General features: G+C 41.7%; 1 protein-coding gene across 7 annotated transcripts in view; it reads right to left on the reverse strand.

The window, feature by feature from the left end:
- Positions 1–5379: 5379 nt before the first annotated feature.
- LOC119175863 (uncharacterized) overlaps positions 5380–13538 on the reverse strand; it is a 107957-nt gene continuing 99798 nt past the window's right edge. For all 7 annotated transcript variants that reach the window (XM_037426874.2, XM_037426881.2, XM_037426879.2 and 4 more), the window contains one exon: positions 5380–6022. In XM_037426874.2, coding sequence (XP_037282771.2) covers positions 5940–6022 — 83 coding nt within the window. In that variant the 3' untranslated portion in view covers positions 5380–5939. The remainder of the gene's footprint in view (positions 6023–13538) is intronic.

The raw sequence follows: 13538 nt of genomic DNA on the forward strand, positions 1-13538 counted from the left end.
AATGAATAGTGCTAGTGCAGTATTCATTGCCGACTACTGCAATGAATATTGCAAGTGCAGTATTTATGATATAATCTGTCGATACTAATCTACACAAATTAAACAGTTCTTTTGATTTTTTTGTTGTGTTCGTTTCAAGTGAAGAAAAAAACTCTTGATATTGGTCCTAGTAAGCAGCATGTCAAACAGTCATCAAACATGGTACTGTCTTCCTCAAAGTGATCCTCTGCTGCAAAACACAATACAGCAGAATGAAGTTACGTTTCCACTAGCTGTTTACTTAGGAAGCTTTACTTGGGCTCACTGAGCTTGAATCTATTTGAAAAAAACAAAACACATGGTGCGTGACATGCCAACGAAGTTGATGAGTAGAATTGTACACACTGCCGCTGAAGAGGTTATGTAACCTTAAAATGACTGCCTTGCACAAGATGATACACATTTGAACTATTGTTGGAATTCCTTGCTGCATTAAACCATTCGAGGATCCTGCTTCACTACAGTCACTTTGTGGTTAATTACTTACAAAGTAATCAGAACAGAGAATCATAATTTTCTCATAAATGACCCAGGTCGGTGTACTCCTCTACCCATTGAGAAAAACCAGTAGGTTCTTGGTTGGCACTGGGAATCGAATCCGGTACCTTCCGCATTCGAAGCGGACGCTCTATAATCATTCAGCCACCACTATGATTAATACACACACAAAAAAAAAAAGACTCCACCAGGAAACTATAATGCAAGGAATAACTGATTGCAACCAAGGCACTCAATGGCCTCATACCCTTCAGACACCTATTATTATGCACTGTCTATGAATCTGTCAAATTTACGTAGCATAATTTGAAGGCACTCAGTATTACATCTTTATAAAGAAAATGAAACAATTGGTTGCTTCGTGTGAGTTTGTCATTAATTATATTCAGAACAAAATATTTCATTATTCTGGTCAGACATGTTCCTGTTTGATACCGAAAGAATGAAAACGTAGGCCCCAAATATGTGCACAAGTAAATTTTTCATTGTATTCAGTTCTACAAAAAAAAAAGAAAATTAACTTTGGTTGCGGGTTCCAGAACGCGGCACATCAAACATCGCAGTGCCTTCACCAAAACAAGTGGCTACGGTCACACGCAGCACACTGAAGTTGAGACTACTGACCACGAAGAAGGTTTAGTCCATTCAATGAGCGATGCATCTTGCTCATTTTTTCACCACAAGTTGACACAACTAGCATAAAAAAGTAGTGTACACAAAAGTAGCCACCGCTGCTAAAGGAAACATTTTATCTAAATTTTTTAGTTGCACCAGTCAAGCCACTTTCTTTCAGGAAATTGACCTGATTCTCCCTAATCTATTCACCGATGAAACATACATCGTTTTAAGCTCTGCTCGAGTTAAAGGCTACTAAGTTAAAGTTACTAAGGTTAAGGTTAAGTTACTAAGTTGCTAATTACTAAGTTACTAAGGCTAAGTTACTAAGGTTAAATGCTACTAAGTTAAAGGATTATTCGCTGACGACTGCGTGATCTACACCACTATCCGCGCAACTGATGACCAGCTTAGACTTAACACCACACTAGCTAATATTGCATGTTGGTGCCTTGAGTGGAGAATGGAAATTAACGTGTCGAAAACAGCTTGCCTTAGCATAACATGCAGAAAAACAATCCAGCATTTTAGTTACAATTTGGTCGGCACAAACATTGCAAAAAACGACGCTGTTAAATACCTGGGCGTCACGTTTACATGTAAACTGAAGTGGGATGCACATATAAGCAGCACATAGACAAAAGCCTATCGCCAGCTAGGGTTCCTGCATCGAAAACTTGCATTGACACCTTCTAATGTAAAACTGACAGCATATAAATCTCTCATAAGGTTGATCCTCGAGTGCGCCAGCATTGTTTGGAACCCCCACTAAAAATATCTTTCCAGAAAATTAGAAATCGTCCAACGCAAGGCCCTTCGCTTTCTCTATTCTAAGTATTCGAGGCATGACAGTGTCACTGAGCTGCGCAGGCGGGCGTGCTTACCGACCCTTGCAGCCCGTCGCCGTGTCTATTCCTTAAAGTTTCTTTTCCTTTTGTAGCACAACGGCTTAAACACAGATAAAGACAACTATATAAAGCCGCCTAACCATCACTTCCTTCGTACCAACCATAATAAGTGCATCAGACCATTCATGTCACGCTGTGACGCATTTAAATATTCATTCTTCCCATCAACAGTGGAACAAACTGCCACGTGAATGCGTTACTCTTTCCTTTGCAGATGCATTTGTTCGGAATGTAGAAAGCCTGTTTTATGAAGAGTAAAAGCAACTTTTGTTTTTTATGTTTGTGAGCGCTTTCGAACACACTGATCACTGTACCACCTGCTGATACCTCGATGATGTTTTGTGACCTGCCTATGATTTTGTGCAATTGTTTTCATCGTTCCAGTTTTCTTTTCACCAGCATCTTGTGATTGTTTTCTTCCGCTATGTGTGATATTGCCTGGTTTGTACGTGACTGTGTATATTTGCCCGCCCACGCTGTATGAGCCTGAGAAAGGCTTACAGTATTAAATAAATAAACAAAAAATCACCCAGAGTGCTGAGTGTATGAATTCTTTTTGTAATATGCAGAAAGATGCACAAAATATCCGCATGTCATTCAGTTGAACATCAGTGTAATCTCAAATACAATTCTCATGAAATGCACGCGAAGAAAAGTTGCATAACATACCTTTGCCCCACTTTTTCCTGTTTTTCCCACTCTTTTCACACTCGTGTACGTGTGTTCCTTTTCAAGGCACAACAGTTAGCAGAGCGTGCCCGGCCTTATGTTCTCTGCACTGTGTGTCAAGTTTCTTGATCATGAGGCAAGAAATATATAGAATAAGCAGGGATGCACAATGTGACATGATTACATAACTTAGCCACAACAAATATGAGCACTTCTAAATCTGCCTGAACATTGTTAGGGGTGCTCATGTGAGCCATCGCTTGGGTCTGTTTAAATGCTCAGAAAGAATAACAATACTGATAGTATAGTGCTTCAATAAAAATATGTTAGCAAAACATTTGTTTTGCTTTGAACAACTTGAAATGGTAGATAAGCTTCTTATAATCACTTCGTGATGCCCATCTTTACTCTGCATATCTGACAGTTTAACAGTGGTTTATTTTTCAACCTGCTGGATTTAAACAACTCCAAGTGATCACCTGCTCTGCAGTGGCCTTTTTTATTTGTCAAACTTTTGCGAATGATCCTGCTTTCAAAACATGCACCAAGCCATTCAACAAAGCATATTGATAAATAAGGGCATGTAAAAAGGTAGGGATTCCTGATATTGGCAAAACTACAATACATCACAATTAGATGTTAATAATATGGAGGCTAAAAAAAACATATTATACAGTAGTTCCATGCAGACCTTACACAGCCTCTGTAATGCACCCATCAGCAGCTCTTCACTCTTCTTATTCTCTCTGCAGTACCAGCAAGACGAGTACTTGAACTTTACATCAAAAACTATATATATCTTTACATTACTTGCAGATAAACACTGCTGTGCAATCCTGCTGCTTTGCTGATAGCAGCATTTAATATGTAAATATGGCAAACTTTTTAAGCTGAAGCACAAAAGGTGTAGTGCAAAAAAAAACGAAAAAACTATGGAGTGGGATACCACTTGATAGGAAAGTACACACATGCTGAATTGGAAGACCTGCACACAGCCGTGAGGCAAAAGTAGGCAATATGTAAATTATCAGCAGTAGCATTCCATTTGTGCTTCTGAGTGAAAGCACAGCATCACTAAGTTGAAGATAATCAATCCAAAAAGTAAAAAAAAACACTAGTGGCATTACCACACTTTATCCTGCTATTGGGAAGAGGCCACCAAAAGAAACTCGATGACCATTTGATTGCATGTTCAAAAATGGCAGCAGCCTTGAAATTCTGCTGACGATTATACGGTGCTTCAACGCTCATTGCCAATCTCAAACACACCTTAAATATTTGCACACCATTTGCCTCCACACACAAAACTGTTCCTGTTCGGTCATCACAGTCCTTCATGTATGTTCCAGTGTCCAGGTACTCTCTTGTCAAAAGTAGGCTACTTTTGTCTGCAACCACCAGGCTGACCTTTGTAAGGGAGTTTCTGAAGTGAATGCTCATATTCCACCATCTAGAGAAATTGTTATACCTCCAGGAGTCTGAAACACTACAGAAATTCAAACTTGCACTTTCACCTTTCACCCCTAGTGCACATGAATGCCGATATCATAGCTGGCTGCATTATAAAGTGTTGCAGCACATACGAGATTAAAAAATGGGACAGGGCACGAGCAAAAGAGCACCCCTTGCTGTGTTTGTCCAGTCTTGTCTTCTGATCTTGAATGCACTGTAACACTTACTAAAGGATCCATACCAATTTGCCCAAGTTTCAACTCTTTATAGCTCGTTCCTTTAAGTAAGCAGACTCTTAAAAGGACTGGAACTGATTATGGGTAGTTGTCCCAAATTTTCTTTCTCTCAAAGAAAAAATTCCAGTTCCACCACTGCCCGCTATTTTTCAGATTTAGCAATACAGGAATTGCATGGTTTATAAAATTAGTGCAATGATTTGGACATCACCCCCACTGCTCAAACCAAATTTGGCATATCCATCGTAAATTTCATTTCATTTGTGAAAAATGGCTTCCACATAGCCTCAGTTCACTTTGACAATAAATAATTATGAACTTTTCCAAGTTATATCACTTCTAATTTGAAGTTTAGCAGGAGAAATTGTGTAAACAATTCTGGAACGTAAATTTTTGCGCTCAGTTCGTGTTTCATAATTATATGGCAATTTTCGTTTGTATAATGCACAACCTATGACATTGCATGTAAGTGCAGGCAGGTAAATATTTTGTAGTTTAAATGCATTCATCCTTTTATGCTTAATAGAGCTGCAAATCTTATCATGTAAGCACCGACAGGTATGGGCAGTCTTGCAGAATGCTTTGCTGCACTGTTGCGACCAGATCCTTTTTTACTGGCAGCTAACTGTTCTTACATTATGGTCTAAAACTTGGCGCTATTACAGAATTGCACATAGGGACTAGATTCTGGCCCAACTCGCTGCACCAAAACATGACTGACATAGAGAATCTTAACCTTTTTTCCCCTACGAGACTGTTGTCCAAACACCTTGAATCAAGCTAGAGCCACAAAATTGTAAGTACTACGGGCACTTTTCTATCTCTGGTATGGACATGCTATATTAAAACTAGTTTTCAGCAGATTATCTGAGATTTTTTTATCAGTAACATCACTTCATTTAACCACACTATCACTGTGCAATTACAGCACATTTTTATGATCATAACAGAGACAGGCAGAGTCCAGGAGCACCTGCGTTTATTTTGCAAAGCAAAAGGTGCCCATATAGGTGCATGTGCAATGTTATGATGGAAAAAAAAAAGAAGAAGCAATTCATTTCTTTGCAACACCAACACTTGCAAGAGGCACAATCGGATGCAAACAAAAACATTACAATTTTAGCCAACAAAAAAATTAAAAAAACTTAAATAGTATGCATGCACTAGACCTTTATTTCTAAAAATAACTTGCAAAGTAACAAAAAAGAAGACATAAAGAAAACAAAAGTAGAAAAGGTGTAAAACACCTAGCCCTTCTATCCACAGGCTTTTAAGCCTCTTAACAACGCTTGTATATGAAGCAAAACAGTTGGTACGCTTGCCCATGCCGAAAAACATTCCCTTGTGGTAAAAGTGACACCACGGCGACAGTCTGAAGTGTTGCAATATATTTACAGTGTGTTCATGAAATATTATACAGATGAGGAAAGAAAAAATCAAATGTCTTATTACATTAGCGACAACAATGATAATGGCCACAAAGCAAATCAATGTTCCAGGCTGTGCATTCAGGTTACAAGCATCACTTGTCCACTTTGTTGCGCCCATTGGCGCGCTCAACCCCACGTCCGCCAGCAGGTTCCGCATCCCACGTACTACGGATTGCTGAAAAGCAGAAAACAGGGATTGGTCTGAATTGGTAGATGGTACGGTAAAAAGACTAGAAGAGAGATTTCGAGGTAATTTTAGCAGCAAAGAAAGAACAATTACATGGCCACTGGAACAAGGCAGTAAAATGATCAGCATATATGATTACCCTGACCATTTAAATAGCACCAAAGCTGTACACCTAGCAGCCCTTCGAGGGTCAAGTATTTATATATACCGCACTGCAAACATGTGCAAATTTGTCGTCATTGCACGTTTAGAGCTCCATATGAATATTTGAAAATCTGCCTAACTCCTTTTTTGCCCAGCAAGTGCTGTCAGCCTGTAGGAATGCAGAATTTTTTTTTTCTTGCGATGTTGACCTCCGGTTACCTTTTTAAAATTTGTTTAGACAAGCGCATTGGTTAGTGCTTGCACTCCACAAAGGTCTGTGGTGGTTAGTTTCGATTTATTTCACTGGCAGCTTTCTTTTATTGTGCTCTCAAAAACTGATTATACACAGTTTTTTCGCTCCTTAAAAGGTAACCACTTGATGCTAGCTAGTTCACTGCACACAGGGGCATGGCTTCAATGGTTCATGGGAGGGCACAGGTATGTAAACCAATTTCACAAAGAGGCTGCAATTTTTCCCACCACAGCGCAACCACCCAACATCTGCAATGTTTCGCCGCCATGCCAGTGTGCGGGGGTTTAGTGGCAGTTTATGCAGCGTATACGCTGTTTACAAGGTATTGCTATTGCTCAAGGTGCAGGGGCAAGCCACAAAACTTCGCGACTGTAAAGGTGCTAGTAAATAATCACTAATCTGTCGGGTTCAAAACGGTTGAAACAAACAGCAGCAGTGACCCCTGAGACGTTCCCACAGCGATGCCAATGCATACCTGCCAAGTTCAAGGATTCTGAATCCGGGAGATTTCCGCAACATGGGAAGGGGCGGGGGGAGGGGGTGTCGAGGCGCACTGAATTATTTTTCTCAATTTTTTTGGCAAAAAAAAAAAAGACTCTGCAAAAACAAGAAGGGCTGGGGGGGGGGGGGGGGGGGGGGTCCCAATTGCAAGCGCCAACATCGGCGTTGCAGTCTTATAATGGCTTGGAGTGGCCGAACAAATGAGCTAGGTTTCGCACTAAGGTGAGAGTCTCAAAGGGAAGCGCAAATACTCCCAAAATTTAGCGCCATTATAACAACCAACCAAATCTACTTCCGTCAAAACAACTCGCCGATGTCTTCCTGGGACACACGTGAACGGACGAGATGGCTCAGCTGGCTTCCTCAAAAGTGCGGGTCAAAGCTTTGGCTTCGCTTGCTATTAGATTATTTGAACAGGAACCCCAAAATGCTTCTAGCCTTTTATTACGTCTTCACTGCAATTAACCTACCGCTGCGTTAGCCATGTGTCCTCGGAGCTCGTAGATCGCTATCGTGTCACTGCAATTGCAGTTTTGTGCAGCGTGTATTGGCTGTGCACGTGTTTTATGCTATCTATGATCGTATCTGCCACTGTCTTGTCCACAGTTTGTGAAAAGCAGCATTGCTTTGACTGGTAGCATGTTGGACGCGTGCACACTTTCGGAGTAGTGTCAGTAACGTCATTGCCATACATGATCGTGTCAAGAATGATCGCTGTTTCGTCCACAGCGGTTGTGGCAACAATCATATGCACTGTATAAAACAGTGCATGCACAGATCGCACGTGTACTTCGATCGGCCTTCGTTCAAGGGCTTTAGTACTAAAGTTCATATCACGCCACAATAATAAAAAGTGTTCGGAACATTCGAATTTTGGCCCACTGCACACAGTGAATTTAATTTCACGAATTCATACTTGCTGCAATTTCGCATCACTGAGACTACTGTATGTTTAGATGAATGCCTCCTAAATTCGTTTATAATAAAATGCGGTCGGTTCACAGAAAGCCTGGAGCGGACTGACCTGCATTTGCATCAATGTGGCCAGAGATCAAGCACAGGAATTTCGATTTCAGGGAAATTTTCATGACATCCGTACAAACAGAAGAAATGGGAGTCTCCCGGACAATCGGGGAGACATGGCAGATATGCCAATGATAGATGTACAAGTCAAGTAGAATTTAAATGTAGTTTTTAAAGGAAATGGGAAAAGGTTACTCCTGAAAGGATATTGAGAAACCGCCAGCAGCCACATGCACTCACTAACTAGGTGATGTCAGCCTATCCTGCATGGACGCTTTCCCTCAATAAGCATCCATGCGGGTCTTTTCTACTTTGCCTGACGTCACCTAGATAGTGCGTGTGGCTGCTGGCAGTTCTGCACTGTTTTTTTAGTAGCAACCTTTACACAACCCCTTTAGCATGTGTAAATGGGTAACTGGTTTGTATGTTTTATTATAGCTGGCCTTGTGGGGTTCTGGGCGTAGTATGCACTAGCGTTAATTTTTTGGACAACTTTCGGACGAATAGGTGAAACGTCAATGGAGACGAGCGAATACATCTGCCATTGGCCAGCTGCACCTTAAGTGCACGCATAAATGTATAAAATCATCCCACCTTTTTTTCTCTTTTTTGCTGTGATTTTTGTTCCACGTAATTCTATAATCATCTACAGATCACCTGGTTCCACTAAGAATGTTGCAATACAAAGTTCGTGGAACGAAGGCAGCATGAGCAGTAATGCCCGAGTTGATTGTTGTCACCGTCAAAGTTAAAAGCTTGTGGCCTCTGATCGTTGTGCAGGATGAGAAAAGGATGTTGAACAGGCAAGCTCAAACTTCCATGCAGAAGCAACACAATAAGAAAATAAAAATAGGCGTGTAGCACATCTGGTAGCACATCTGGAAGCACAGCATGGCATAAAATTGCTTCGGCGCAAGCAGCCGCCACTGGCAATACATTGAAAGTGCACCAGTCTTTGATAATATTGTCATTGTGGTGTGCATGCCAATGGACGAGTGTGCCTGTGTGTGCGGCGATGAAAGGCGATGACAAGGACGCTGAAGCATGCGCAGAAAACGTGGGAACATGAGGAGTGGCATGGGAAAAAAGACAAGGATAGGGCAGACAGTGTGAGTTGTTCGATGCAGTCGTGTGGCCGGACCCGAGTGTTATACCTCAGTGTAGCAGTCCACGAGTTGAGGCTACGGTCGTCACGTGGCCGCCCACTACCTCCATCTCCTGCGCTTCGCAACTGCGAGCATCAAGCTCCCTCGCGAGTTCCCAGAGACCTGTGCCCACCTCCCGCAAGCTGCCCTCTCACTGCTCAGTCCCTCATCGTCACCATGCCTCAGCATTACGCCTCTCTCAACGCAAGTGGGTGAGCCTACGTCAACTTAGAGCACATGACTTTTGTGTGAGATTAGGAATGCTAATTGGCTAGTGTGTGCTTTCTCTGTGTTCCTAAAGTGTTCCAAACCTGCAAGCAGCCTCATCAGTTTGGTGGGAACGTCCACGCTCCCTGCCATTACACCAGAAAAACAAAGTAAAACAAACCTTTCCCATTACAGTCGTCAGTTTGCTTTTTGGTGAGTACTTAAAGAAGCATCACAACTAGAATAAGGTAACGACTTGGCTTTGAATGAATACAAGTCAAATATTCACGACACCCAGATTGCCATCACAGGGGAAGAAAAAAGCGCTGTTGTCATAACACTACCCCAGTTATTGTCACCAAGTTGGTTAAAAAATTATGGACCATCTCCCCGAAGGCAACACCGATGGGATGAGAAGCAGCAGTGGTTCGCACAGCTTTGACCCCATTGAAACTGGCATCAATGCGGGTGCTGGAAGAATGTTTACTTGCGCAAAGATTTGTTTAAAATGCAAAGACACAAGAGGCAGGCTAGGTTTCATGTAAGTTTCATCACATATAAACGAGCTGAAAGAGTAGACAGATTTAGTCACACATCCATAGCAGCTGTACGGACGCAGCCTGCTAGCCATTTGCAATGGCAGGCGGCATTCGTACTGCTGCTGCGGACGTGCAACTAAATCTGTCTAGTGTTTCCACTCTACGTGTGGTCGAGCACAGCAGGCGGTGGAAAGGATGAAGCGAGAGAGAAGCGTGTTGCGAGTTGGCGGAGGAGCCAGCAGCTGCTGCGGGTGAAGGAGAGATTGATGTCAACGCACAGCTGCGACTTGACCTACTTGGCATCGTTCTAGCAAATGCGGTGAGGGGCGCGCAATGTGGTGCATTGGCACGGAGACACGAACGGACAGCGCTACACAGGCTAATCAAAGAGCTGCTTCACATGTAAAACATGTCGTCGAAGAGAGACCTGTTACTGCAACCCAAAGAACACTTATGTCATGCGGGCCTTTTTGTGATATAGTTTGGAAAGTGCTAATTTGATAACCTTGACATTGCACGCACTTAGATTTCCCTAGCCGTACATGCATTTAGCTGATAAATGAGGGGTGTTGATGTTACAAGAGAAGAATTCTTGGCAAAACATAATCTGTATTAACTGTCAGCTTTGACATTGCTTCTCTTTGCTGCAGATGACAAAAGTACACCAAAGCAGAATCACAAGCTCATGTCAAAAGAGAGAGTTTGGGTTTTAACTGCTCTATTTCACTATTTGTTTTTTATAGTTTGAAGAAATATAATAGCTCACAAACTGGTTTGTAAAATTGAACTGCTTCACACTTTGGTCCAGCACACTAAGCTCAACCTACCTTCAACTACAAGTGGCTCCATGCCAGAGACTCTAGTGTGCCCAGCAGACACACTCTAGGCAGCACTACTACAATGAAAGTACTCGTAAGTTGATCAGAACTTGCTTTTTCAGTTTTTCATTAATTTAACTTTTTCATTTCAAATCTTATGTTCAACTGTGAGTATGGCACATCCATAATCTTCGCTAGGAAGTTTCATAACCAATATCACTAAGTTATTGAAGTAGGTTGCTGCAGTACCCAAACTCAAGCAACTACCTTGTGAGCACTCTTCACATGGCAAGCATGGTACAGACCTTCAGCATAGCATCCTTGAGCTCTCTCTTTTGAGTGTATTTTTCTACTGATGAAAACAGGTAAAAGACTAGAAGGTCAAAGAGCTAGAATTTTTAAACAGACTGAATAAAAATGTTATATAATGATAAACATCAAATGCATAGGGAAGTGAAATAAAGTGTGCTGTATAACCATACTGAAATTAAGCTATATAAAAAAGAGCAGTATAGTATGACAAATGCTTCTAGCATGGAGTTTAGTGCTCATTAAGGGCAAACAAACTGTGCTTTATTTCAAAAGTGCATTCGTGTTGAAGATGGCAATAAACTGCTTTACCAAAATCAAGACAGTCGATTGATGGGCTGCATGACATGCTAACACAATGGCAGATAACTATTTCACTTAAGTGAACTCCTTTGTGTGTTTTGTGATGTATTTCACGAAGCTGATGGTCTGCACAACTGCAATACACCACAATTATTTATATCTGTCTCCATTTAAATAGGTGTGTCATTCAGACCACAACAAACTATCAATTTTAGTCATTTCATTCTAAATTGATAATATATATATTTTTGTTAAGATAGAACTGAACCCAAAGCTGAAACCAATTTAAAGGAATTAAGGTGAACTTTGAAAGTATTTCAAAGAACTCTGCAAAATTCGCAAGTTGTGGGCTCAGATCCCACCGTTGGAAGAGGTTATTTTCGAAACGCTATTTCCTTTTGATTTACGCTAAAAATGATTGCTCTATAGTTAAAAGGAAAATGATGCCTCCACTACTTTTCCTTGGTTTAACTGTCTACTGCTCAGACAAATTATTTTGATTGTGGTGAAAATTAGAAGATTCTTTAGCCACATCATCAGCAGAGAGCATCCCTTTGTCCAATAAAAAACCAATTATATTTTTAATTTGGCACTGAAAGTAGTGAAAGTATGACTTATAGCGTCACCCAACAGCGACGTCGTTCAATTTATTGGTTGGAGAAAAAAAAATCTCTTGCAGGTAGACTTATTTGTTAAAAACATATATGTATAACTTAAAATTGTACTTTATGCACTTTTGGCAGTTTTCCTTTTGTCAGAGAGCAATCTTTTTTTTTTCTCTCATGTGTTCAGAGTTGCCCGGTGGTGCTGACGGCAATGCATTTGCCTGCCTGCCTACAGCAGAAAAACACAAAGCCATGCAAGCACGGCGTCCGGTGCCACTCACAAGAAAACACTGTCTTGGGCCAAGAGCAGTGCAACTGACTTCAGGATATTTGGGAGCAATGTCCGTGAGTCCGAACACATAAAGTGCATACCAGCATTCACCGAAGTACTCCATTTAAAGGGCCACTCACCAGGTTTGACAATTTTGAGCTGACAAGCGCAATGTGTAAATGAGGCGTTCATGATCATGTCTGCCAGTATTTGCAACGCTATGCGCGGCGGAAATGGGTAAAATTTCAAAATGAAAGCTGCTCTTCCTTTCTTTTGCAGGCGTGCGCCCAGAGAATAAGGGCATGATATGCGCGTATGAATGACCCTACGTACACGGCAATGGAGTGACGTTGGTCCTCTACGTAGACGACTACGCTCTGACGTTGCTTGCCAACAGTGGCACGTGACATGGCGAACATTATTTAACACGACATGCGTAGTTTATGTATTTGTTGCTTGAAGAGATTAATAAATCTCTAAATAAATAATAAGACGCAATAAGAGAATATGAGCATTCTTTTTTTCCGCGTGAATTACAGGGAGATGCGGGGCTAATGCACCGGCGTTTCGCATGCGTTCGTGTCCCCGCGGTCATCGCATCGAACAGACGACAGCTGTGGAACGCACCTACGCATTCACGCATTCATTGTGCTCATCTATTCTACCATCTCGCAGAAACAGGCAGTAGACCTCAAAGCAATGCTGGTCAAAAAAAAAAGAAGAAGAAAAAAAAAGATGCCGCCCTCGTGCACAGAAGTTGGGCTTGTTCAGGCACGTCGTGCGCACGTGACCTGTGTTGGTCGGATGCCGGAGAGGGTAGGGAAGAGATTTGGCTAGCGAAGGCTACGCAGAGGAGGGGCAAGGGCTTCGAGCGCGCCTCCACTCATCCTCGTTTCGTGCAGCTTAAAAAAACAACAGTTTTCTCAGCTCTTAATGAACACATTCAAAACATTTTTGTGACAAAATGTTCCTCATCAGACACCCAACAACTTCCACGGTCTCTAACTAAAATTTGGTATGGGGCCTGGTGAGGGGCCCTTTAAGAAGATGGTACCTTCAGGTTCCATTCCACCGTGTCCATGCTGACTGTGATCTTGCATATGCAATACAGAACACTTAAACATAACTAAAGGACAGCAGAGGCCTTCTGGTCTCGGTATAGAGCGGCTCACATTCGTTTTAGTGCCACGTTTCGCATGTGTAGAACCACTACAGTTCATTTCACAAAGCCGATGTGTACCAGCATTGCTGGAACAGACCAAGTTTTCTATTTGACTGCAGTGGTTTTTCAGTCTAAATAAACAAAGCTGGAGAGACTATGGTAATAATACTTTAGTTGGCAGTTTGCCTGTTTAAACAACTACAGCAGTATTAGTTATATTTTTA

This window comes from Rhipicephalus microplus, chromosome X (genome assembly GCF_043290135.1).
Source record: "Rhipicephalus microplus isolate Deutch F79 chromosome X, USDA_Rmic, whole genome shotgun sequence".
NCBI classification, from domain to species: domain Eukaryota; kingdom Metazoa; phylum Arthropoda; class Arachnida; order Ixodida; family Ixodidae; genus Rhipicephalus; species Rhipicephalus microplus.